The sequence below is a fragment of the Ciconia boyciana genome, chromosome 22 (genome assembly GCF_034638445.1).
Source record: "Ciconia boyciana chromosome 22, ASM3463844v1, whole genome shotgun sequence".
Lineage (NCBI taxonomy): Eukaryota > Metazoa > Chordata > Aves > Ciconiiformes > Ciconiidae > Ciconia > Ciconia boyciana.
The window spans coordinates 1,063,892-1,088,467 of NC_132955.1; the positions used below are offsets into that span (position 1 = coordinate 1,063,892).

Sequence of the window (24,576 nt, forward strand, 5' to 3'; positions counted from 1 at the left end):
CATGGATACTCCCTTTCCTGTCATCTCTTTCTTTATCTACGATCACCACAAATTGAGGCAGCATGGACAGCAAATACAGTAGTTGAAAAATAACTTCACACACTTCAGCTTACATCAACTCTGTGTAACATCTAGACATAGAGACAACCAGGGACTTCCAACATTTAGCAGGCCTGATCTTCACAGACTGTGAGCAAGGTGACTTCTTGTGTTTGCATGACCAGAGAAATATAAGCCACAAATGGGGAACTAAACCCATGGGGGAATTACCTCAGTGATTTAAGAAATGTCACAGTAAAGCATGTATTAGACCTACTGCCTATCATTGTGCCAGGTGACAGACATCTACACCACGATATTCCTGGTCTTTTCACTACTACGGTCACTATTATTCATGCTTTTCAGAAGTGAGAATTTATATTAACTTCCCATTTTTCTTCCACAGACTCTACCATAGCATGTGATATAAAAATGTTTATTGGACTAAGAATAAAATAAATACAAATTAATGAAAGATAAAAGGCACTTTGATGTTATAAATACCAATGTTTCTTCTTTGTACATAATCTAGGGCAACTTTTTTCCTTGACTTGTGAAGTTTGCATCATACAAAAAGCTGATGACTCATAAAACATTATTTTACTTTTTGGAATAAGCTGCTGACATGTAAAGTATCTTCCTTGTGAACTGGGATTTCTAGAGGGAAACTGCCTATGGGCTATTTATTCTTGGCATAAACAGCAAGACTAGCCAGCCCCGTGGGAAGAAGAAACACCCTATAGGTGACACCCCCTTTGGAAGGTATAAATAGAGATCTGCGGCAACAAACAACCTGCAGTCTGATTCAGTATCAAGCTGTGCATCTTGCTTTGGGCTTTGGGTTGGATTTGCAGCTGTCCTCAAAATGAGTTGTAGTGTTAAGCAGACAACTGGCTCTCTCAGGGGCAGGACTAGTGGTGGCAGCTGTGTTATTGGTGGCGGTGGTGGTGGTGGAGGAGCACGGATCTCCTCAGTCTCTTCTGGAAGATACACGACTTGTGGGATAGGTGGTAGCCGAGGGTTTTCTGGTAGAAGCTACTGTGGTGGTGTGAATTACGGAGGAGGACTGAGCACTGGCAGTTTGGTTGGTGGAAACTATGGAGGTGGCTTAGGAGCCGCTGTCCTTGGAGGATGTCCAGCCATTGGATTCAGCGGTGGCAGTGCTCGCTTTGGCGGTGGCATTGGAGGTGGCCTTGGTATTGGTCTTGGTGGAGGGGTAGTTGGAGGTGGTTTTGCTGGTGATGGCATTCTTCTTTCTGGTGACGAAAAGGTCACCATGCAGAACCTTAACGACCGCCTGGCTTCTTACCTGGACAAGGTGAGGTGCCTGGAACAAGAAAATGCTGACCTGGAGTGTAGAATCAGGGAGTGGTATGCCAAGCAGGGCCCTTTTTGTGAGCCACGGGACTACAGCTGCTATTATAAAGAAATAGAAGATCTTCAAAATCAGGTAACATCATTTCTCAGCTGCTTTTTCCCTTGTAAGCTTCTCCCATGGTCTTGGTTCACAACTTAATGCAGTTATCAAGAGTAACATTTCATTGTTGTAAAATGCTTTTTGTAAACAGCCGTTAAGACAACCGCCTGTAGAAAGCCCCAGAGCTCAAAGGTAAAAACGTTGAGTGTTTGGACTCTTTCCATTGCTTTTATTCATCAGATACATTTGATGGGGAAAATGTTATCTTCATGGAACACATAGGGATTGGCTCAGTAGTCTTTCTGAATTAGATGTGTGCCAAGGTGTTTAAATAGATGTATGCCAAGAAAGCAACTAAAAGAGAAATAAATAATGGATCGCATTAATTTGCCTGAATTTATATTATTCTGTCATCAGTCTTGCAGAATTCCAGTTAAATGGTATTTCCTTTTTTACAAGTTTACTCTTTCATACAGAATTGGGAAATATCAGACATCTAATTAAAAATAAGAACAAAGAGAGCATTGCCATAACACATTTTGAGTATGCAATTTAAAATTAAAAACATTTGCAAAGTGTGTTTGGCAAAAATTCTAGGATGTCAATGCACAAAGAAGAATAACGTGAAAAGAATCCAGGAAACAGACAGAATGAGACAGACTTATAATTAAGTCTTGAAACAAAGCTTTTAAATCTCTTATCCATGAAAGTAAGATTTAGATTTAAAAGGTTAGGTGGATTGTGGAAGGTGCTGGACAACACTGTACCTCCCTAACTGTCTGCATCTGAACCACGTATTTTAGTATTTTAATGCCTCCACCATACTTCACTGAACACTCACCCCTGTGACTGCCATGCTCCTCACCTCCCCCATGCCTGCTACCCAATATTAAAACAAAAAAAAGAGAGAGAGAAAGAGGTTAGGTCTGGTAGCGCCAGTCAATGGGTACACTTGAGCCTGAAGATACAGGGAAGAGACTTCAGGAGTGAATATTCTTTTTCCAGATTGTCTGCGCAACCATAGAGAACAACAAGATCATTTTGAACATCGATAACAGCAGGATGACAGCCGACGACTTCCGAGTGAAGTGAGTACCCCTTGGCACGCAGCTGTCCCCTTCCTCGGTCACTGCGCTCCCGCTCGCAGAGCTGGTGAGAAGGAGCTCTCAGACAGGTCTCCTGTGATCCTCTGGTCAGGACAGGCTGGAAGCTATGCAGAAAAGCTCTTTCATCCACTGCCTCTAGAGCTGCCTTAATTAGTGGCAGTTCCAGGATGGAAAGTTTGGGACAACAAGATGTTTTTGAGTAGAGATTAGAGTTCTTCAGAGAGCAGAAGGGATCTGCAGACAGGGAGCAGCATGGGTTCACCTGAGCTGCCATTCTTGCCCGTTGTGTTTTTCAAAGGGGAAGCTTCTGTTTTTTTCCTGTTGGAGCGCAGAAACATGGTGAGTGACACCTCCGCCCCAGTGAAAAAGCTCCAGAGAAGGCAGACTGAGAGCAGATTTGATGGAGCAAGCCTCAGACTGCTTTCCTTAGCATCCTGTGAGGCTAGTTAGGAAAGTACTGTAAGAAAGATGGGTGGTCAAAAGAAAAAAAAAAACAAATGGTGGTGTCAGACACTGACTACTCTTTCTTGCTTTCTTCCTCCCTCCCAGGTACGAGACGGAGCTGGCCCTGCGCCAGAGCGTGGAGGCTGACATTAATGGCTTACGCCAAGTCCTGGATCAGCTGACTCTCTGCAGGTCTGACCTGGAGGCACAGCTGGAGTCGCTGCGGGAGGAGCTCTGCTGCCTGAAGAAGAACCACGAGGAGGTAGGGTCCTGCCCCTCTCATGCCAAAAGCATTAATTCATGCAGGGTCCATCACCCTCCTTCTCCGTGGTGCCCACTCCTGGGGTGCTGGCTGCAGAGGGGCAAGTGCTTAATGGAGATGATACTTGTGAACTAGGAGCTGTGAATGTCCAGCAGAGAGGGTCTCTGCTAGGGCCTCTGCTCCTCCCTACAGGGGAACTAAGATCCCTCAGTTTTTTTCCTTCTTTTTAAAAAATGACATGATCTGGGTGGTGTTTCCAGGAAATGAATTGTCTGAGGAAACAATCGACTGGAGATGTGAGCGTGGAGGTCAATGCCTGTCCTGGCCCAGACCTCAGAAAGATCCTGGAGGAGATGAGGTGCCAGTACGAAACACTGATTGAACGCAATCGCAAAGAAGTTGAGGATTGGTATGAGTGCAAGGTGAGTAAATTTACTCAGCTCTGACCTTCCCAAGCTGACACCCAGGCAATGGTTCCACAGTGATTTATTACATGTTAAAACCACACAACACACCGTAACAGCATTCCACATTCGTTTACATTGACACAGGGGATACTGCCACTCTGCGTCCTTTTCATGGGGTGACAGGAATTGCTGCACGTTAGTGAGACTTGAGGTGGGAACTCTTTACAAAGCACTAAGTAGTGAGAAGAACTGGACAGCAATACTATGGGAAGAGCAAGAGGAATGACGCGCAGGGTTTACACTCCATTAGGATGAGAGAGTTCACCCAAACCTTCCTCATTTCATGTTTTTTTTTCTAGCTTCTCTGCTCTTTCCTTAATACTTAATCTGACTTACATTACACTTTCCCTGAACACCTTTATTCTGGATTGGTGATTTTCAGATTGAGGAGGTGAATCGGGAGGTTATTACAAGCGGTCAGGAGGTAGAGACGTGCAACAACCAAGTCACCGAACTGAGACGCCAATTGCAAGCCCTGGAAATCGATCTCCAGGCTCAGCTCAGTCAGGTGGGTGGTGAGCTGGTGTAAAGCTCAGCTGTCTCACAGTTATGCTTTGATGTAAGAATCCGTAGTTAAATGCCCTGTTTCTCATGCCTGTATTTGTATTGTGCCACATGCCACTCCTCAGAGGGACAACCTGGAATCCTCGCTGGCTGAGACAGAGTGTCGCTACAACAACCACCTTGCTGAGCTCCAGAGCCAGATCACATGCGTGGAGCAGCAGCTGGCTGATCTGCGTGCAGAAATGGAGTGCCAGAACCAAGAGTACAAGATCCTGCTGGACGTCAAATGCCGTCTGGAGCAGGAGATCCATACATACCGCTGCCTGCTGGAGGGCGGACAGCAGGACCTTATGTAAGTAGGCTTGAGACGCACCAAGCGATACAATAAAATACCTGTGCCCTGGGTGTTTTAACATAAAAGCAAAGTGAGCAACAGGTGGAGGCACTGCACAGCTCCTTCTCCCTCACTGACCTGTTCTGGCTGCCTGGTAATCAATGGTGATTATCTGCTTCCCTACCCTGTGCCAACCATTGCCACAAGAAGAAAGGTCACTGCCATATTCTGCCAATTTTATGCCACAGAGGAAAACAGATTGAGGGCAGCAGGGACAATGAACAAACTGTAGTTCTAGTTTATCTGTCATTTCCTTCACTAAAATGTTATTTTCCTGTTCCCTTAGTCAGCAAGGAGGAATTGGTCAGTCTTCAGGTCTAGGAGGAGGAGTTGCAAGAACAAGTGGAATAGGAGGAGGAGGTATCATTAGAACAAGCCACACTTACACTTCATCTTCCCAGATGCCATCCTGTGCAGCTGCGGAGATACAAGGTAAGAACTGCAACATTCTACAAGATTTCCACAGTCTCCTCTATTCTAATGCAACAAGGACAGGCAGCAACAAAAGTCTTTCCCACGTAGCTTACAGGTGCCATTTGAAAGTTTTATTGTGAGGCTGCTGGGAAATACATGATGGGAGGCCACAGAGGAGTGGCAACAAGTGCTTTCAGGAGCTGTGACTCTGCTAGGAAGCATGAGAACTGCAAAAAGGGAGGAGGGGGAAGAGGAACAGAAAGGAGAAGGAGGGAGTCAGCAGGCAGGAAACATGGAGAACATGGAGAAAGGACTGACATGAAATCTGGGACAAAGGAAAGAGTAGGAGAAAGCAGAGTGCCCAGAAATCAGGAAAAAAAGCAAGAATCATGGGAATACTGGCAGAAAACTACCAGTACTATTTCAGGGGGAAACTTCCAGCCAAACTGAAAAAGAAAGAAAGAAATATGGCGACAGTTGGTCCAGGAGAATGAGTGTGAGCAGGGGCATTGTTCTGGCAAGGACCTTGATGCCGTTCCCTCATCCAGATTGCTGCTGGTGCAATGCCTGCAGCTTCCACCATTTGGCATTTTTATGTAGAAAGGGAAAACCATGCTCAAGCTAGCTACAGATCCCATCTGCCTGACTGGCAGGCAAGAATCAGACCTTTCCAGAAAGGGACAGTATTGATCTGAAATTCTAATTGAATTGGCTTGTGAAATGATCATGTGTATAGAATGACAGTGTGGGAAAGAATCTATTTTTGCTATAAACAAAGTAATGTTTCCGTTATCTCCCCAGTGCCTTGCAGAAGGATTTGTGATTAAGGAGAGAAACGAGAATATCCAACAAGAGAAGCCTGAAGCAGAGCCATGGATAAAGAGAGAGAATATTTACTGTATGCCTCTGCAAAGAGCAAGGAGCGTGCTCTTTTGTATTACTCAGCAATGCTAAGCAATTTGTCAGAGGGATAAGCAGAGCGTTGGGCCACATTCTGCTTTATTTTGCTATTTGCTTTTTCCAGTCTGTATTGCTGCGTGTGCCCAACCACCATGACTATTGCTGGAGTTAAGCAGTAGTATGATCACTAATGTACCTGCTGGTGAAAAAAATTTCTGTAATAAAACTTTGCTTCTGCCTGATGCAATCAAGAAACCTGTGTCTGGAAACTGAGTTCCTTTATCAGGTGAAAATCAGGTGCTGATCCATGCACAAGGGTCACCTAAACCGGTCAGGATCATACTCCACTGGGAACAAAGCTGCTTTGCCAGTGGGAGCCAGAGAACGGCCTCGCTGACCTTGCAGGTCTTGTCCACCTCCGCCCTGTCAAAGCCTGTAGCATACGTTGCCCGTTCCTGCATGACATCCTCCATGATCTACATGAACAGCCAATTCAGGCAGATGCCCGTGTGATTCCCACAGACCATTGTGCTAAAACACAATTTTAGAAAAATGTTGAAAGTCAGTGACGAAACATCTGGAGATAGATTGCCTCGGCCCCAGTCTAGTGCTGACACATCTGGGCTGTGCCCTCTCATACTTCATCATCCAGCTTGGGGACTGTGATTAGGTTGAAGAGGAAATCTTGGTTTCCACAACTGATTCAATTTCTGATGACATGACTTATATTCTGGCCTATCCCTTTCATTTTATAGAAAAGGACTGGAGGCAAAAGGTTTATTTCCTATCTATTTTCACACAGTGACTGAGTCATTTACTTGTCATCTTTCTATTTCAAAGAGTTTCAACCTGAACATCAGGAACTGTTGCAATATCATCTTTACATTAAACATACCTTCTTTGGAGAACTGGAGAGGGCAGGATGGGAGCTTAAAAAGTGCAGCTCAACAGAGAATACAATGGCAAAAAAAGCCAGATAGGGCTTTTGGATACGCAGAGCCATTATGTCTTAAACCTCACAAGCAAGGCAAAGATCACTCCCTGCTTTGGGCCTCGAACAGCAGCCACGTAGCTGATGCTGAGCCGGTGTGGACTGGCGTGGCAGTGTGCATGTGTTCTGACACTGACCTGCCTAGAGAAGCGAGGGCAGCAGTTTGGTAACTCAGGGCTCTGGAGCACTTCTGGTGGGTGCAGCCATGGGAACCGGCCATGGTGAGCTTGCAGAGTCATTCTGCGTTGGGAGAATTTTCAGCTAAAAGCCATTGTGAGCTGAGGGTGTTTTGAGGATTAAATTGTCTGTTGGTCCAGAAAACCAAGCAGTGATTGGTTTTACATGTCCGCTCCACCCTGCAGGTTCACAGCTAAAACAGCAGCACTGGGTACGGCTGCTGTTATTTCTGGTACACTGTGATGTGGCTGTTACAGAAAGAGTCATATTCACTTATGAGATGACCTGGCAAAGCAAAACTCCTGGTTACTCCTTTTCGGTCAAAAGCTGGAGGTTATGGAGCAGCCAGCCTCGGGGGAGGAGGAGAAAGAGTACAAAGACAAAAACATTTCAGGACCATATATACAGTATAGTGTGGCACACTTTTCTAGCGTCAGTTCTTTTATATAGATACCAATTTCTCTGTTGCTACAGAAATAGACTTAACACAACCTGAAACCTTCCAAGAAAGCAGCATCTCCAAGGCTCGTAGGCAGCAAGTGTCTGAAGAAGCTTAGTCATTAATGTATCAGGGAGCAGGTGAAAGGTGTCCTTCTCCTGCTGTAAAAGACCATGGAGAGAAGATGTCTCAGTGGTATTTCTTTTATTTCATCTACCAGACGCTAAACCCACCAGTATCCAGGGGCTAGTGCAAAATAAGAAAATGCAGCACTGGAACAACTGCAATAATGACTCAGAAGAGTGGCCATAGGTAGAAGTTTTTAAGCCAAGACTCTAAATCAAGTCTTCTTAAAGATCAGTTCCAGCCCTACAGAAAGTCCCAGACTTGATGCAGAAATCTCTCAGTAGACGTGTAAGGCCAGTGCTTCAGAAGAGATCAAAAGAGATACTTATCATGGTTATAATGGCAAATTTCCATTGGTTGGACTCCTCTGTGTATGACCCAGTTGTTCTCAGAGCTCTGGCTGAGAAGAAGTCGGAAAGCAAATCTTTCCCTCTTCTTTTCCCATTGTCTTCTCCTGCCTTGTTCAGTGCCAAGAAAGACAGTGAGCTAACCCTCTGCTGCCCTTTCGGGCCTCAATCCTCAGTCCTCACACCCTCATTTCCAAAAATATAAAGATACTGTACTGACGCTCTTCCAGTTTTCAGTCTTCTGGAAACTCTAGGCTACCTACAATATATAAAAGCTTGCTGCTTTCTTCTGGGAGCCCCAGCTGATTCCCACCAGGTCTGGGCTAGTCTCCTTCTCTTGCAAACTGCTACTGACATCTAGCTGCTCCACCTGATTCCCTGTATTCATATCAAAGGCCTTCCCACCCTTCCCACCAGGTCCAGCAGGTGCAAAGCGTGCACTTTCACAAAGGAGCTGTCCTAAATTCCTAAGAGGTGAAAGAGACCTAATGACACGGCCAGAAGGACTCTAATGATCCAGACTTTATGAATATGCCTCTGGAAAGCCCCCGGGGGGGTTACAGACTCAGCTCCTAAGACACTGTGATGTTGTTTGTGGCCCTACAAGTTGGGATGCGTCTGGAAAGCAGCTCATGAGAAGGTAGCTTGTGACAAACAGTTCCCCAGCAGAAAACACCCTGGAAACAACCCATCTATTAAGGAGCTGCAAATTATGGAGCTGCAAACCTTGGGCTGGAAACTACATTTCCATGACATTTCCATATTTCTTTGTGCTAATGAGACAGACCCAGGAAGCTTATGAGTTCAAATAACTGACTGAAAATAGCAGGGAAAGCTTAATTTATTTTTTTAAGGTCTTCAGAACAATTATTTAATCTTATCTTAGCTTAACTAGTGCATCCATTTCCTGAAGACAAAAAGGAAAAATAGCAAGAAAGAGAGCAAGCGTGTGCCATGCGAGGATCCTGGGCAAAGGTGCCTGCTGAAGACCCACAGCAGAAAGAGGTGGGTCTAATGGATGAAGCTACAGGCCCACAGGGGACCAATGTATCTCAGAAGAGCAGGATCCATCCTCTCTACTCTCCGCAACAATTGCCGCAATAGGCATGTAGACATCTTCCACTCCCACAAAGGAGTAAGTCATTCCATGTTTCTGCCTGCATTATTCTGATGTGCTAAAATGATAACTGTGGAGCAGAGGAAGGAATGTGTGCTCACTCAGAAAAGGTTCTTGCTGCAGACAGCTATTGGGAAACTCCTGAAGAATCATACACAGCACAGGCAAAGCTTCAAGCGATGCAGTATTACATCAGTTTCGGTTCATTCTTACCACCACACCCTGACTCCAATTATGTTCTCCAGTCCTAGTAATGAAATCCAGGTATTCCTTGCTATACACAATGACTTTATTAGAGTTTTTACCTATTCTGAGCTTTGCTCCTTTGTATTGAGGGACTGAGCAGAGCACAACTTGGAAGGAAGGGCAGGCTGACATTCAGGCACTGCAGTCTGATACAGGAGACCTAGGTTCAACTGCAGACTCTGCCAGAGGCGTGCTCTTTGAGTAAATCACTTTGAGCAAGTCTCTCCACACGTCTGTCTTCAGCCTGCTGGAGATATCACAGGAATGCTGCTGGCTTTCATTGTACTGGATAAGTAACATCCAAGGATGCAGAGATAAGGGGAGGCATCTTTTCAACAGAAATGAGGAGGATAAGAGCAATAAAATGATGGGTAAATCCATGAATACTGGGACAATTCAGTCCCTCAGTAAATGGGATTATTTCCTTGCCATAACAATAGATATTCCAATCCGCAATCCTGACACAGAGTGAGGATTTGAGCAAGAAGAGTTTGATCTCACTTGTTCCCTGGTGAAGCAGGCTTGGAGAATTTCTTACAGTGAACGGTTAGTTTCAGAAAGCTGTGGAATGCCTGTCTCTTGCTCAACGGCCAGTAGAAACAGGTTGTCCCAGAGAGAAGGCCATTGCTCTTGAGTCTTAGCAAAACATCTCATGAAAATAAGCTTAGCCTGAATTTTGATGTCAGAAGAGTGAAAGGATTCTTACTTTTTAGTTTCTCTGCCCAGTTAAGATTTGGAGACATTAGTGATACAGAAGAACCTCTAGTTTGTACTTAATCCATCTTCTCCAAGCCGGTATAGAACTGTATTGGGCAACGATTGCTCTGCCAGCTTTATTGGCAATTCTGTCTTTATATTTCCTAGGACAGGAGTCCCAAAGTTCTTACTAGAATGCAGCACATATTGACAGAGAAATTGCCCATAAGATGTTTCCACTCCCATTCACTGTTTCAAAACATCCACCCTTCCCCAGCAACAATCACTATCCATAATGATGAAAACTGCAGAAATATCTTCCACTGAACAACAGGAAATATTTAAAGTACTTCTACCTTACTTTACGCTCTCCATATAAAGAAACAAATCCTTTATGAATTACTGGAGAGCCACGATCATATATGAAGAACCTTTCATCCATATCCATTAAGAGATCACTCCACGGTCTCACTTGTCTCATAGCAGAGTGTTCTGGAGTTGTCATTTTGCCAATGGAGAGACTTACTTACAAGGTTAATCTCTGTGTCTCTGATCTTTCCACAAAGTTCTTACATCATTCCTCATACATCATTCGAGAGTCAAACTTCGTATTTAGTCTTTCTTTTTAATCTTACATATTCCAACATCAGCACCTTGCATGAAAACTGCTTATTCAACTCAAAATAAAATGAAAATAAATTAATGAGAGATAAAGAGCTCTTTGATGCAATAACCTTTAATGATTTCTTCCTGGTATATAATTTAGGACAGTGTTTTTCCTGGCTTAATGTTGTAAAGTTTGCATCACAAACAAAAAGCTGATGATTCATAAAACATTATTGCTAATGTATTTTCGAAATTAGCAAGAGACATGTAAAGTATCTTCCTTGTCTACCAGGATTCTTGAAAGGAAACTTCCCTTTGAGAAATTATTCTTGGCACCGATGGCTAGAGTAGCCAGCCTTATGGGAAGAAGAAACAGTGGTGACACCCACTGTGGAAGGTATAAATAGAGTTTCGCGGCAACGGACAACTCGCAGTCTGATTTAATATCAAGCTGTGCATCTTGCTTTGGGCTTCTGCTTGCATTTCCAACTGCTGTCGCCATGAGTTGCAACATTAAGGAGACTATTACTGTGTCTAGCAAAGGCAGGAGCAGTGGTGGCAGCTGTATCATTGGTGGTGGTGGTGGAGCACGGATTTCTTCCTATGGGATAGGCAGTGGCAGAGGTTTTTCTGGAAGGAGTTACTGCGGTGGAGTGAATTATGGAGGGGGACTGAGTGTTGGTAGCTTGGCTGGTGGGAGCTATGGAGGTGGCAACTGCTATGGCAATGGCCTTGGTTTTGGCCTTGGAGGTGGTGTGGTTGTTGGTGGTCTTGGTGGCGACTGTTTGCTTTCATCCTGCGATGAGAAGGTCACCATGCAAAATCTCAATGACCGCCTGGCTTCCTATCTGGACAAGGTGAAGTGCTTGGAGAAGGAAAATGCTGAACTGGAATGCAGAATCAGAGAGTGGTATGCTACACAGGGCCTCTCCTGTGAGCCCCGGGACTACAGCTGCTATTACAAAGAAATCGAAGATCTTCAAAATCAGGTAACCCTCTTTTTCAGTTGTTCTTCCTCTATTTAAAGCTTATTTCTGAATTTGTGTTTAGAACCTACTGCAATTGTTAGAGGTAACTTTGGTGCTGTTAAATGTCTTTGCAAACAGAAATTTTGGCTAGTTCTATGACATTGTTGAGCGTGGGTGCATATTAGAGATGCATGTCGCAAGGTGATACAGGTGGGATAATACTCTTAAAAAGGAAAAGGATGCTTTGTTACATTGTGTTTTGGCTATACAAGTATAAATATGATATAACCAAGTGTGCTCTGAGGAAATGTAGTGGTGTCAGCCTAGTAGGAAAGGCAAAGCAAAGAGAACTATCGAACAAGAGCAGAACATACATATCAAATGCTGTATCAAATGAAGCACTATAAATTCTAGGTGAGAGAAGTTGAGTATTTAAAATTGATCGCTGCGGTGGCACAAAGAGCCTGATACTAATATGTCCACAATGAAAGTTATGGCTGATCTTAAGGCTTAAAGATACCTTCCAACTATCTTCTCTGAAGATCCTTAAGCTTGAAGCCAAAAACACGCCAGCCCGAAAGTCAGCTGAGACTTAATGTCTCAAGGAAGGTTCTTTAGGTTCACTTCTTTGTGAAGCATCTTTAGAACTTGCCTTCAGACCTTGAAACTGGGAAGTCCCATCTCACAACTCTTTAACTCCCAACCTCTACACAGTCCACCTCTTTTCTTTAGTGACTGTGAGTTAAGGAGGCAAAGCTACCTCCTCCAACTGCTCTGCTCAAGGAACAAGGTTACTTAAGTAAGAAGGTAACAGAAAAAGGAAATTGTGAAGACTTACTACCTAACTGCAATCGAGATACACCTATAGACTATAACAGCAGAGAGAAGCAAGACATCTCTCATGGTCTGCTCTTTTCCAGATTGTCTGCGCAACCATTGATAACAACAAGATCATTCTGGACATTGATAACAGCAGGATGGCTGCTGATGACTTCCGTGTGAAGTGAGTGCCCCTCTGTGTAGATGAACCCCCTTGTCTCCTCCCTGCTCCTTTACATCTTACTTGTGGAGTCTCAGTGCACTAATTACAGAGGCTTCAGACAAGTCTCACTACACCACCACATTAGGACAGGATGGAGTGATGAAATGCATTTTGCTTTTGGTCACCAGCCCTCCCTTAATTAGTATTCTTGGGTAAAACATTTGGCAACAACGTTTGTTGGTGAGGGCTAGGGACCTGCATTGGAGGGAGTGGTCCTTAGTGGTATAGTTGGCACATTTCCATCACAGACCAGTGCAGATTGGGATCAGCAAAACAGAAATGCAGCTGAATAAGTGATATCAAACATACAGTGATCAGGAGCAGGAAAAAAAAGATGAAGAAAAGCCTTCACATTACAGACATCAACTGCAGTGCAGAGATCTAATCCACAGTGCATTCAGCTTAGACAACAAAATACAACTTACAACAAAAATACAACAAAATAGAGCAGGTAGGTGGGAAAGGAGACCTTTGCATAAACCGAGCACATGTGAAATGTTATCGTTCTGAATTTCTGCTTTCTTCCTCCCTCCCAGGTACGAGACGGAGCTGGCCCTGCGCCAGAGCGTGGAGGCTGACATTAATGGCTTACGCCAAGTCCTGGATCAGCTGACTCTCTGCAGGTCTGACCTGGAGGCACAGCTGGAGTCGCTGCGGGAGGAGCTCTGCTGCCTGAAGAAGAACCACGAGGAGGTAGGGTCCTGCCCTTTCCAAGAAGCACCACGGCCCTGACATAAAATACTTTGCCTACACGAATGTGCTCTAAACTTAAAAGTAAAGATCAACCACTTTCATGCCACAGCTTTCCCATCAAACACTTCTGGGGTTCAGACCTGTCTGCCTCGGGGTGGTGGGGGAGCTCTGGCAGAGAGGCGGCTGCTGCTCTTGGGGCTGCGCTGGCACCGGGAGTGCCAGAGTGGGGTGAAAGTTGCTGCTGACTCCAGTGGATGAGAAAAGAAATTACCCAACAGATTTGTTGGGGAAAACACTTGCACCACCTTCCAGTGCTTTACAGCCACAGCTGGGAAGCACCCCTCGCAGGGAGTGCTGTTCTTAGCCACCAAGCTCTGCTCTTCTATGTTGTCTTTCAAAAGCCAGTATGCATCTGAGCTGGGTTATATTTCCAGGAAATGAATTGCCTGAGAAAACAATCAACTGGAGACGTGAGTGTGGAGGTCAATGCCTGCCCTGGACCAGATCTCAGGCAAATCTTGGAGGATTTGAGATGCCAGTATGAAACACTGATAGCGCGCAACCGCAAGGAAGTTGAGGATTGGTATGAGTGCAAGGTAAGCGACGGACACTTGCTGTGAAACAAACTGACATGCACATTTCAGGGCACAGGAGCGTTTCAGAAAACAGACATGGAGACAATAAGCAGTTCTTCCTTTACAGCGAAGCCCGAGATCAGCACTCATTATACCCTGTGTTCCACAGGAGACACAGGCCTGTCTGACCAGTTTGTTATGTCGTGTCTGGAACAGCAGCATTTGCCGCAAGGCCTTGTGGTATGTTGTTGGAACTGAGATATTCCACATTTGGATTAAAGAGACTTAATAGCCACGAGGTTAATGCGATTTGTAAAAAGAGCAAGCAGTTGAAGCCGGCGGTTACCGCCCAGGGCACAGAGAACTCGCCCTGCTCACTTTTCTTTTTGCTAGCTACTCACTGTATTCTGCTTCTGTAAAAGCAAGTCCAATTTACACAGATATTCTCTGAAGCTCTTTATTCTGGATTGGTGATTTTCAGATTGAGGAGGTGAATCGGGAGGTTATTACAAGCGGTCAGGAGGTAGAGACGTGCAACAACCAGGTTACCGAATTGAGACGCCAATTGCAAGCCCTGGAAATCGATCTCCAAGCTCAGCTCAGCCAGGTGGGTGGTGAGCTTACTTACAGCTGTGACGTGCTTACTGCTGGCTTTCTTAGCATGAACAGCCAGACCTACCAATCAGCATGACGGCGGTGAATAGCTCTTTCATTTTTGCATTGGAAATAATAACCTCCAGGGTGGCACTTAAATGAATGTTGTTTCTTTGTTTGGTTGTCTTGTTTATCAGAGAAATAATTTGGAATCCTCGCTGGCTGAGACTGAGTGCCAGTACAACACCCTCCTCGCTGAGCTACAGAACCAGATCACATGCGTGGAGCAGCAATTGGCTGAAATAAGAGCAGAAATAGAGTGCCAGAACCAAGAATACAAGACCTTATTGGACGTCAAGTGCCGTTTGGAGCAGGAGATTCAGACCTACCGGTGCTTGTTGGAAGGAGGACAGCAGGACCTTATGTATGTAGATCTCTAAATGAACAAATGAATAAAAGAAAATATCAAGGATCTGTACTGCAGATTGGGAATCCGAGATAATCTTTAGTCCATCTTAATGCCTTCACTGAGATGAAAAAGTTGTCTCATAAGCAACTTCACTGTGATGAACATTCAAATCCGAACTAAATACCACTCCTTGGGATTTGCAAAGCAGAGAAACCAAATCTGTTAACTGCTAGTTACAACATTGCAACTACTAGTATTGTGTCAGCATTTGTAACAATCTCTTTTCTATAGTAAGATGGGCAAGTACTGTCAAAATAAGAATTAATTGCAGAGCTCTGCATTGCATTGTCCTGCCCAAGGAGGGCACAAATGCAAAGCAACTATGAAAATGAAAAAAGAACGCAATGTAAAATACCCTAACCCCTATAAAAGACATAGCTTGAGACTTTGTGTCATGTAGTCAGTCAGCAGTGTCATGTGAACTTCTAAAATTCCGTATTTCTCTCACCAAATTTATCCCACTAGTCATGGAGGAGGAATCGGAGTAGGAACTGGTGTAGGAGGAGGAGTCATTAGGACAAGCCACACCTATACTACAACTTCATCTTCCCATTGCCAGCCCCAAGTCCCACCCTGCAAGACTGGAGATATACAAGGTAAGAGCCGTGTTCCCACAAAAGGAGAACTGGTTTTTTTCAGTTTGTTCCTTCGTAATAAGGCCAGGAGACAACAAGCTCTCCTAGGACATGTTATTGGTGTCTTCTCAGAGAGTTACTATGCTACAGCTATGATCTGTTACAATGGATCCAACTGCAGTGCAAAATTGGCTGTGTCACTAAGAAGTAGGCTTAAAGAGAACCCTGACTGAATAAGGGGTAACAGAAAGCAAATGAGATACAAGAGGGAGCAGTAGAACTAGAAGGAGAAAGCTGGGGAAATAAGGCATAAAGAAAAGATCTGGAAGTAGAAGTAAAGAAGAAGACAGCCAAACAGAGCTTAGCAGAAGGGTCTCAAGGAGAGAAAAAAGAGCAAATCTGTAACTTTACAAGTGCAAATTCCCATTAAAACACAATTATTTAAGGAATTTCTGGGGTTTCCTGGGTTGTCTGCCAACTGCTCTTGTTTAACAGAGTGTATTCTTGAAATAAGGGCACAACAGAGACCAAATTTTTGTTATTTGAAGGGTTTTATCTCTGTTCCAATCAAATAATGCTGCTATATTTTTTCTCCAGTGACCTGCAGGAGAATTTGTGATTAAGGAGGAATGGACTGTAAGATGACATAGAGAGAAACCCACAGACAAAACATGAACACTCGATGTTCACTGCACGCCTCTATGCAGAGAAAGTAGAAGTAACTCAGCAATGCTTTGCCATGTATCTAAAGGGGCCTCACTGGGGGCCACCTTCTTCTCTGTTCTGCTACTTCTGTTCTGTAATGCTGTAATCTCTAGAAGTTACTTGAGTTAGTCAAGATCACTAATGTACCTGCTGGTGAAAAAAATTCTTTAATAAAACTTTGCTTCTGCCTGATGCAATCAAGAAACCTGTGTCTCGAAACTGAGTTCCTTTAGAAAACCAGGTGCCGATCCAGGTGCAAACCACAACCTCAGCCAGGCTAGCTAGCTTCTGCAGGAAGCTAGCCCCAGCAGGAAAAGCTGGAAACCCATGTACAAGGGTCACCTAAACCGGTCAGGATCATACTCCACTGGGAACAAAGCTGCTTTGCCAGTGGGAGCCAGAGAACGGCCTCGCTGACCTTGCAGGTCTTGTCCACCTCCGCCCTGTCAAAGCCTGTAGCATACGTTGCCCGTTCCTGCATGACATCCTCCATGATCTACATGAACAGCCAATTCAGGCAGATGCCCGTGTGATTCCCACAGACCATTGTGCTAAAATTCATTGCAGAACAACAAAGGAGGAAGTAAGTGGAGCTGGAGCTCGTCAATGAAAGGAGAACAGAGAGATCAGTGACAGGAATTTCCGTGAAAAAGCAATCTCAGAATGCTGTATATCCATACACTGTTATCAGCTTAGCAGCCATCTCTGGTGCACATCTCCAGCTGCTCTCCAGATGTGTCAGGCATTAAACTGTGAGATGTGTTGGCTGCTGGGGAGTACAATGTCAGTCATACACGTCTTAACAGCTCTGCATTGCAGTCATCTGGGGGAGGGAGGTGTCTCCTGCCCTCCCCTGTCTTCTGGCCTTCTGTAATGTAAGCATGTCCGAGTGAGTCTGCCTCTCATCTGCCAGAGCAACTCCCATCTCTTCTGTATCAGACATCTGCCTCGGGAGAGGGACTGTGCAACACAAGTGCCTCCGCGCCTGGGTGACTGTAAGCAGAGCCAAGAGCAGGTGCTGAGATGACAGCATTCAAATTTTATCATGAATCTCCTCTTCTCTTGAGACAGCAAAGGGGTGGTTGGACATCTGTAGCTGTGCAGAGACACTCACAGGGTGGAAAAAGCAGATGGCCTGAAAGCCCTTTTTATAGCCTACATAACATGGCACAAACATTTCTCACACCTCAACATGTGTAAGATATTTCGGAGTCCTTTCCTGAGAAATTAAAAAATATTTGAACCATAAAAGCAAGTGCATTTCCCCAAATCCCTCTCCTGACGTATCACACTCCTGGAAGAAGCATTTCTGCCTCTGCTCACGGTCAGTTTATGCACCCCAACAAGCAGGGGACGGGGCCGAAGCGCGGGCGGTGGCTCGGCCTGCCAGAGGGGCGAGGCGGGCAGGGCGGGCAGGGCCGGCGGGGCGGAGAAGGCCGCGCTCGGAGGCTCCGCCGCCTCCCCGGGCCCCGCCCCGCGCCGCCGCCGCGCTCTCGGGCGGCCCCTGGCGGCTCCCGCCGGCGGCGGGCAGGGGAGCGGGCAGGGAGGGAAGGGCTGGCAGGGGGCGGGCAGGGAGGGAAGGGCTGGCAGGGGGGCGGGCAGGGAGGGAAGGGCTGGCAGGGGGCGGGCAGGGAGGGAAGGGCTGGCAGGGGGCGGGCAGGGAGGGAAGGGCTGGCAGGGGGCGGGCAGGGAGGGAAGGGCTGGCAGGGGGGCGGGCAGGGGGCGGGCAGGGAGGGAAGGGCTGGCAGGGGGCGGGCAGGGAGGAAGGGCTGGCAGGGGGCGGGCAGGGGGCGGGCAGGGAGGGAAGGGCTGGCAGGGGGGGCGGGCAGGGCGGGCTGGCGCCGGGCGTGTGGGTGATGCAGCGCGGAGGAGGAGGCTGATGCCGGCAGCGCCCGCAGCTGCTCGGGACCGCGGCAGGCTGCCGCGCTGCTCTGCCCAGACCCCGGAGCTGGCAGCATTGTACAAACCCTTGCCCAAAACACTCGAGCCCCGCAGGCCTGCCACCGGCCGCTCGCTCCTCCCAGCTGAGGATTTTGGCTCAAGAGCATGAATCAAACCCTCCCTGAAGTGCGAGATGGTTTCTCATCGAAACTAAAACCTGTGAATTTGGCATCCGAGTTTTCACTTGCTAACTGCCATCGCACTGGCATTTCCCTCTTGCCACCGCAGGAGGAAATATCGACCCGAAGCACTTGTGAAAATATTTATACTGGTTTGGTTTGGTTTGAGTTTTTTTTCAGAGGAAAGAGAAACTGAACATGTGTTTGTGCCCTGGTTTTGGCCGGGATAGAGTTAATTTTCTTCCTAGGAGCTGGTACAGTGCTGTGGTTTGGATTTAGGATGGGAACAATGTGGTAACACACTGATGTTGTAGTTGTTGCTAAGCTGTGCTTACGCTAGGCAAGGGCTTTTCAGCTTCCCATGCTCTGCTGGGTGCACAAGAAGCTGGGAGGGGGCACAGCCAAACTGGCCAAAGGGCTATTCCCTACCATACGGCATCATGCCCAGTATAGAAACTGGGGGGAGTTGGCCGGGGAGCAGCGATCGCTGCTCGGGGACAGGCTGGGCATTGGTCAGCGGGTGGTGAGTGGTTGCATCACTTGTTTTTTTGTTGTTTTTCCCTGGGTTTTGCTCCTCTCTCTCTCATTGTTTTAATTACAAATTACTACTACTACTACTACTACTACTATTATTATTATTATTATTATTATTATTAATAATTTCAATTATTAAACTGTTCTTGTCTCAGCCCATGAGTTTTCTCACTTTCACCCTTCCGATTCTCTCCCCCATCCCACCGGGGCGGAGGGTGAGCGAGCGGCCGTGTGGGGCTTGGTTGCTGACTGAAGCTAAACCACGACAGTTTGCCTGCAAACAAAGGGCAAAACTGGTAGTCTATCCGGCTTGTACCAAGACTCAAGCAAAAGTTTTTCATGAGCACGGTATTTGATTTCAGATAAAAACTTAAGAGGAGCTGGAATAATAAATTATCATTACATGCAAATGCTGCTTGTGCCAGAGAAGAAGGAAATGGAGACAGAGTCTGGTAAAGATGGGCAGACAGACATCTCGGCACTTTCCAGATCTCTCCATAAGGTGTCAGCTGTTCTTAACCGGCAGATCCAAACGAAGTGCCGCCCTGCCAACCTTCTGCTCCCAAGTGCCTGGTCTGGCCCAGCCCTCTCCTGTTCTTGTTCATATTATCGCAGTACGTAAGACCGAGATCGGATACTCTGCTTAAGTGGGATTCGCATTTTACTAAGAGGCCAGGAGATGCAGACAAGTTTGGCTAATACTATCTGTGGCTAAGTGGAAGTTGCTGTTAGACTATACAACAAAAGTACAAGAATATGTAATTAAAATAATATTACATAAAAATGTAATGATACACACTGTACAGTAACCTCAGTACTGTCCAGGGCCCCCTGCACCGGACAGTCCTCTAACACGTATTTGCAATGACCGCACTCAGTGGCGTGGGGAAGCACTCCCTCCTGCCGCTGTCGATTCCCGCGCCCACGGCACTGAGCGATTCAGACACTTCGTGTGTTTCACTACATGGGATATTTGGAGGTGCAGGAGGAGACGGACATCCCAGGCCCCGCGCCACGGTCTGCAGCCTGCTCTCTAGAGGGCACGCGGCTCTCACTGAGATTGTCGAAGGTGCCCAGGGGAGAGGCGTGCAGCAAACCCAGCTCTGATTGCTTGGCTAATTTTCTTCTAACAGAAATACGCAGCTAAACAGATGAAGTAGTGTCTGCGGTATGTGCTGGGGAGATCCTGCCAGCTGAAAACATGGAACAAGCTATTAGCCCTGACATCTTGCTCCACCTCGCTCACCTGTATTCAGTGGTCACATCTGTAGTGAGGTTGACATGACCTGATTCTGTGTGTGTGACTGTTGCAGGAGACGACACAGGCTTCCTCCCCGCCTTTTTCAAGACCCCTGCTGCGTTCTCCTGTGTGTAAGTGCACAGAATGGACGCCAGGCTGAAACTCGCTGCACCAATTTGCCAATACCTGTTTATGTTTTTCAAACGGCACTGGAATATTTGGCATCATGTCGTTAGGCAGGAGCACAGTGAAACCCAGGCTCTCTGTAGGGGTTGTAATTGGGGTACAATGACCCTTTGCTGATGAAGGTCTTGCCAATGAAGTAGCATTAGCTGAGACCCCAAAGAGTCAGCTGTGCCAGGGGCTGTTTAGACCCAAAATGACAAAGTTCCCACCCAAAGGGTTTGTACTGTAAGAGTCTCTTACAGCTCTGACTCACCCAATTACTGTTCCTATCATAATCACCATCGTTCCATTGGGTGGTGGATCTTTGGAAGGTGGCCTGTAACGTTTCATCAGTACTAGTCTCTGCAATAACGAATGAGTAACAGATCAAGTATAATGTATGCAAGAATTATTTTTTTTCCCAAAGGAGAGATGTTTGCTGGATTGGGTACTACTGACTACCTTACCCGGAGGGCAGCAGACCACCTCCCAGTGCTGCGGTCCACTTTTAACCGACAGCTGGGCGGATGTGCTGTGTTAGGACCATCAGACGCAACAAGGAGGATACGTGCCAGGGATATTCCCTGTGACCACACATCTTGGGGCGTGGGCAGATGCCACGACTTACACCCTGTCTTGCAGAAGAGTGCAGGAGAGGTGAGGACTTACTGTCTCACTTCAAAACAGATATTTTAAAAACCCTCACTTGAAAAAAGCCTAAGTATGTTGTGGCACGCAGGGAATGATCATATGCAGATGGTTTACCCAGAATTTCACTGAGCTCTAGAAACACACTGCTTTATTAGATGTGGCCATAAATATACACAGGAAGAAAGAAACAGAATGAACAATACATCCTGTGTACTGTTCCACTAAGTAATGCTAAACATATCTGAAGATGCTCCCACTGGCACCAGAGATTCACAACAATTGTACAAACTGCTGTGGGAACAAACCAAAGTCCACCGGCTGAGCGTCCCACTGCTAGGAGAATGGGGCACACAGTTTTTTGACACAACTATTTCTAATTACAAAAATGCATTTAGAGAAAATGAAACTTTTCACTGGAAATAGTTGGTACTGACAACACTTTCAACCCCAAATATTTCTGGATGGAACTGCTGCCAGGCACCAACAGCTGAGTTGGTGGGGAAAAAAGATTCCAAAGCACATTGTGCCCTCATCACAGAATAAACAATTGGGAATTGCTAGGTGGAAATTCCTTTTGTTTAGAACTCTTAGATAATGCACTATTAAAACAATAAGCATGATTGAGCCCTAATATGTTTCAACTAATCTGAATCTAATTTTCTTAGATTTTTCAGTTTTCAAACATCTAGCTTTTTATCAGGATAAGAAAAAAACCTTTGTCATTTAAATTTTAGTGGAGAGGAGAACAGTTTCATGCTAAGTGTTAGGCAGCTGAACCTCAATGGAAGGAAGAGCAGCATATGTCCTCAGAACGAGGACCATGTTCTCCCTCCAACACAGTCATCTCTCAGGGACTGGGTTTCTTCTTTACTATGGAGAAATATTGTTCTGTGGGATTATCTGGTGTTAATAAAATTGCTTGATGATTATATAATGGAAGTTATAATGTAAAATTATGAGTCATATTCCCCAGATAGATCTTCCAGTTTTTCTGTGTAGCAACATAAGTGAATAGAATTTTCCTGACAAGAACTGACCAGAGGCAGGAGGGATGGAAGAGGATTCATGACCACTGAAGCACCGAAAAGGGTGGGTAACAGTCCAGTCATACCCCCATAGGTGTGCTCAGCAGCCTCAGCAGTTTCTCCCAAACACATCCGTCCAAAGGAGGCTGTAAATGCAGAGCTCAGAAAAGGGAGCTGATAGGAGCTTGCATGTGCTCAGCCCACACACCCATCACTGTGCCATCACCCCAGCCCACCATGGAGGCCATTTCGGCCTCACCCCTTACTGCTGCCACACACACCCCAAAGGAAAAAGAATTCATTCTCTCCCAGCCTCTGCTTTCAGACAACGCACATCTGTGTTACCGTGGAGCACGTGATAATTCTGCCATTTAAGTGCGCTGGGTGAATTCATGCCCCCACTGGGTGACCCTTTCAGGCTTAAATAGTCCACCATCCTCTTCTGGGCAGGAGCTCACAACAGTTTCATCACAGGAAAAGGGAAGAGGCCTCATTGCAAACAATTATGGTGTCATCCGCCCCCAAGGCATCTTCCTCCTCCTCCTCCACCTCCTCCTATCTTGGCTGTGACCTGAAGCATGTCAGTCATGCAAGGGCAGGTTTTCCTGAATGCCATTAAATTCTCAGCTTTGAGGGTACATTGTGACTGTATGTTCTCTCCATTAGTTATACCCAGTGCAAAAAAAAACCCCAAAATCTGTTTCAAAACAAGTCCTGTGTTTTAAAGCTCACCTTGCACTTCAGTTCACACTGTTTTTTTTATACCTGTGTGAGAGGCACAGCGGCAGCTTCTCTGGAGCAGCCTTTCAGAGGTCTCTCAAGCAGAAAATAATCCAAAAGAGCTCTTTAATACTCATAACCAACACACCTGAGACTCTACCTGAATACCTGAGAGCAGCCAGGGCCAAGGATGCACAACACAGAGTCTGTAAGAGACGCTCACTGGTGGTAAGTGAAGACTCCTGCCTTGTCACACTGTGCAGCCTCTCCCTAAGCACAGCCATAGCTGCCTCTCAGCCCCTGCTTGTTGCAGCAGCTGAAGTTTTCTCAGCTTTCTTCATCTGCCCATGACTGAGAACTGTCCTCAGTGTGGTCAGAAGATACGTCCATGCCCGTTTCCAGCATTGGTAAGCCCACTGAGGCAGGCAAGTAGCGGACAGTGAATTCAGATGCTCAGCTGGTTACGAGCATGGCATCACGGAGTGATGCCAGGCGGTTTTGAGTCTGGGCAATGCCAGGGGAAGCCCTCACAGCTCCTTGTGCTGTACTCACTGCACCGCAGGGTGTGATAGCAAAGGGCACACCAGTTTAGGGTGGACGTGCCTTGATGTGTTTGTGGAGCAGCAGCTTGATGCTGCAATAAGCAGCACCAGCCTGAGATTTCATAACGTTTCACTGTCCCATTTAACAGGTACTACTGGGGTTCCTTGCAGTTTCCGCAGACTTTATTGAAATCTCTCTTCTGTTAAGGTTTTCCCAACCCACCAGGTTCTCTTCTGCCGCACTTATATCTAGATTTTCCTGGAAACATTATCTAAGATCATCTAGTTAGCTCAGTATGCTTGCAGATGCTTGGACAATCCTGAGAGACATAACTGCAGAGAAAACTACCATTTCATAAAACAACTTCCATTTTACAGCAAACTTTCAAATAAAACATTCCTTTCAGGAACCATTTGTTCCATACTTTCTATCCCTGATCCTGGCCAGTCATCTCCAGATACACCGAATCCATCAGGCTTCTCCATTTTTAAGGAACTAATCTTCACTCTTGAGGTATGTTGTCTGCACGAATTCTAGGGAAAAAATGGTATTAAATCTTCCTTTCATGTATTAAATGTGAAGCTGTGAAGTATGTTGCACACAGGCATCCTCACTGATATTCAAACTATCCAAACATGTTCTTTTTGTGAACGGAAGACATGAAGCTTAGTCCACCTGAAAGGAATGACTCATACACAAGATGTAATAAACGTCTTTCCAGACAAAACGAAACCCCTTACCCTTCTGCAGAATTATACAGAACATAGAAACGTATCCATGTCCCTATAACATGGGTGTCAGCAACTGGAAGCCAACAGTTAAACAGAACGTAACCCAATGATTTCAGGAGCCAAAGTAGCTGTTGGTATAGAAGAGAATTTCGTGCACTTCAAGAGAAAAGGATTTCTCACTGGAACAAGATAAAATTATGACTTAGACTCCACTAAGTTTTGTAGTGAACAATTTAAATGTCTACAAGCCTGAGGCGGCCTTGCTTCCTTGGACATTTCAGAAATGAAGTCTAGAAGAAGATGAAACTTTAGGCGTGTCCTACTGTGTGGGTGAGGGTGTGCTGGGAGGGGCATTTATAAAAAGATGTTTCCACAAACACTTGCTGTAAGCCATAACAAACAAACTTCTAAATTAGCAACAACCAACATCACAAAGGCTGAGTGAGAAAAGAATAATAAGCAAATCAATACAGGAAGTTGGATATCACACAACTAGTTCAACCTACAAAGAATGACAGCTAACAGGCTGCATTTTGCTAAAGATCATGTGCCTGGGAAGGAGGACAGACATGAGAGGCAGTCAGGAAGGAGATT

General features: G+C 45.8%; 2 protein-coding genes and 1 long non-coding RNA gene across 3 annotated transcripts in view; 2 read left to right on the forward strand and 1 right to left on the reverse strand.

Moving 5' to 3' along the window:
- Positions 1-904: 904 nt before the first annotated feature.
- On the forward strand, positions 905-5,874 carry LOC140662533 (keratin, type I cytoskeletal 19-like). Its single transcript, XM_072886052.1, has 8 exons — positions 905-1,489; positions 2,462-2,544; positions 3,112-3,268; positions 3,529-3,690; positions 4,118-4,243; positions 4,365-4,591; positions 4,920-5,065; positions 5,849-5,874. The coding sequence occupies exons 1-8, from the start codon at positions 905-907 to the stop codon at positions 5,872-5,874; spliced, it is 1,512 nt and encodes a 503-aa protein (XP_072742153.1).
- A 5,318-nt stretch (positions 5,875-11,192) lies between these two features.
- On the forward strand, positions 11,193-16,231 carry LOC140662541 (keratin, type I cytoskeletal 19-like). Its single transcript, XM_072886063.1, has 8 exons — positions 11,193-11,681; positions 12,581-12,663; positions 13,239-13,395; positions 13,830-13,991; positions 14,452-14,577; positions 14,762-14,988; positions 15,499-15,629; positions 16,206-16,231. The coding sequence occupies exons 1-8, from the start codon at positions 11,193-11,195 to the stop codon at positions 16,229-16,231; spliced, it is 1,401 nt and encodes a 466-aa protein (XP_072742164.1).
- LOC140662557 (uncharacterized) overlaps positions 14,975-24,576 on the reverse strand; it is a 129,713-nt gene continuing 120,111 nt past the window's right edge. Inside the window, exon 4 of the long non-coding RNA XR_012046112.1 lies at positions 14,975-15,000. This is a non-coding gene — a long non-coding RNA (uncharacterized lncRNA). The remainder of the gene's footprint in view (positions 15,001-24,576) is intronic.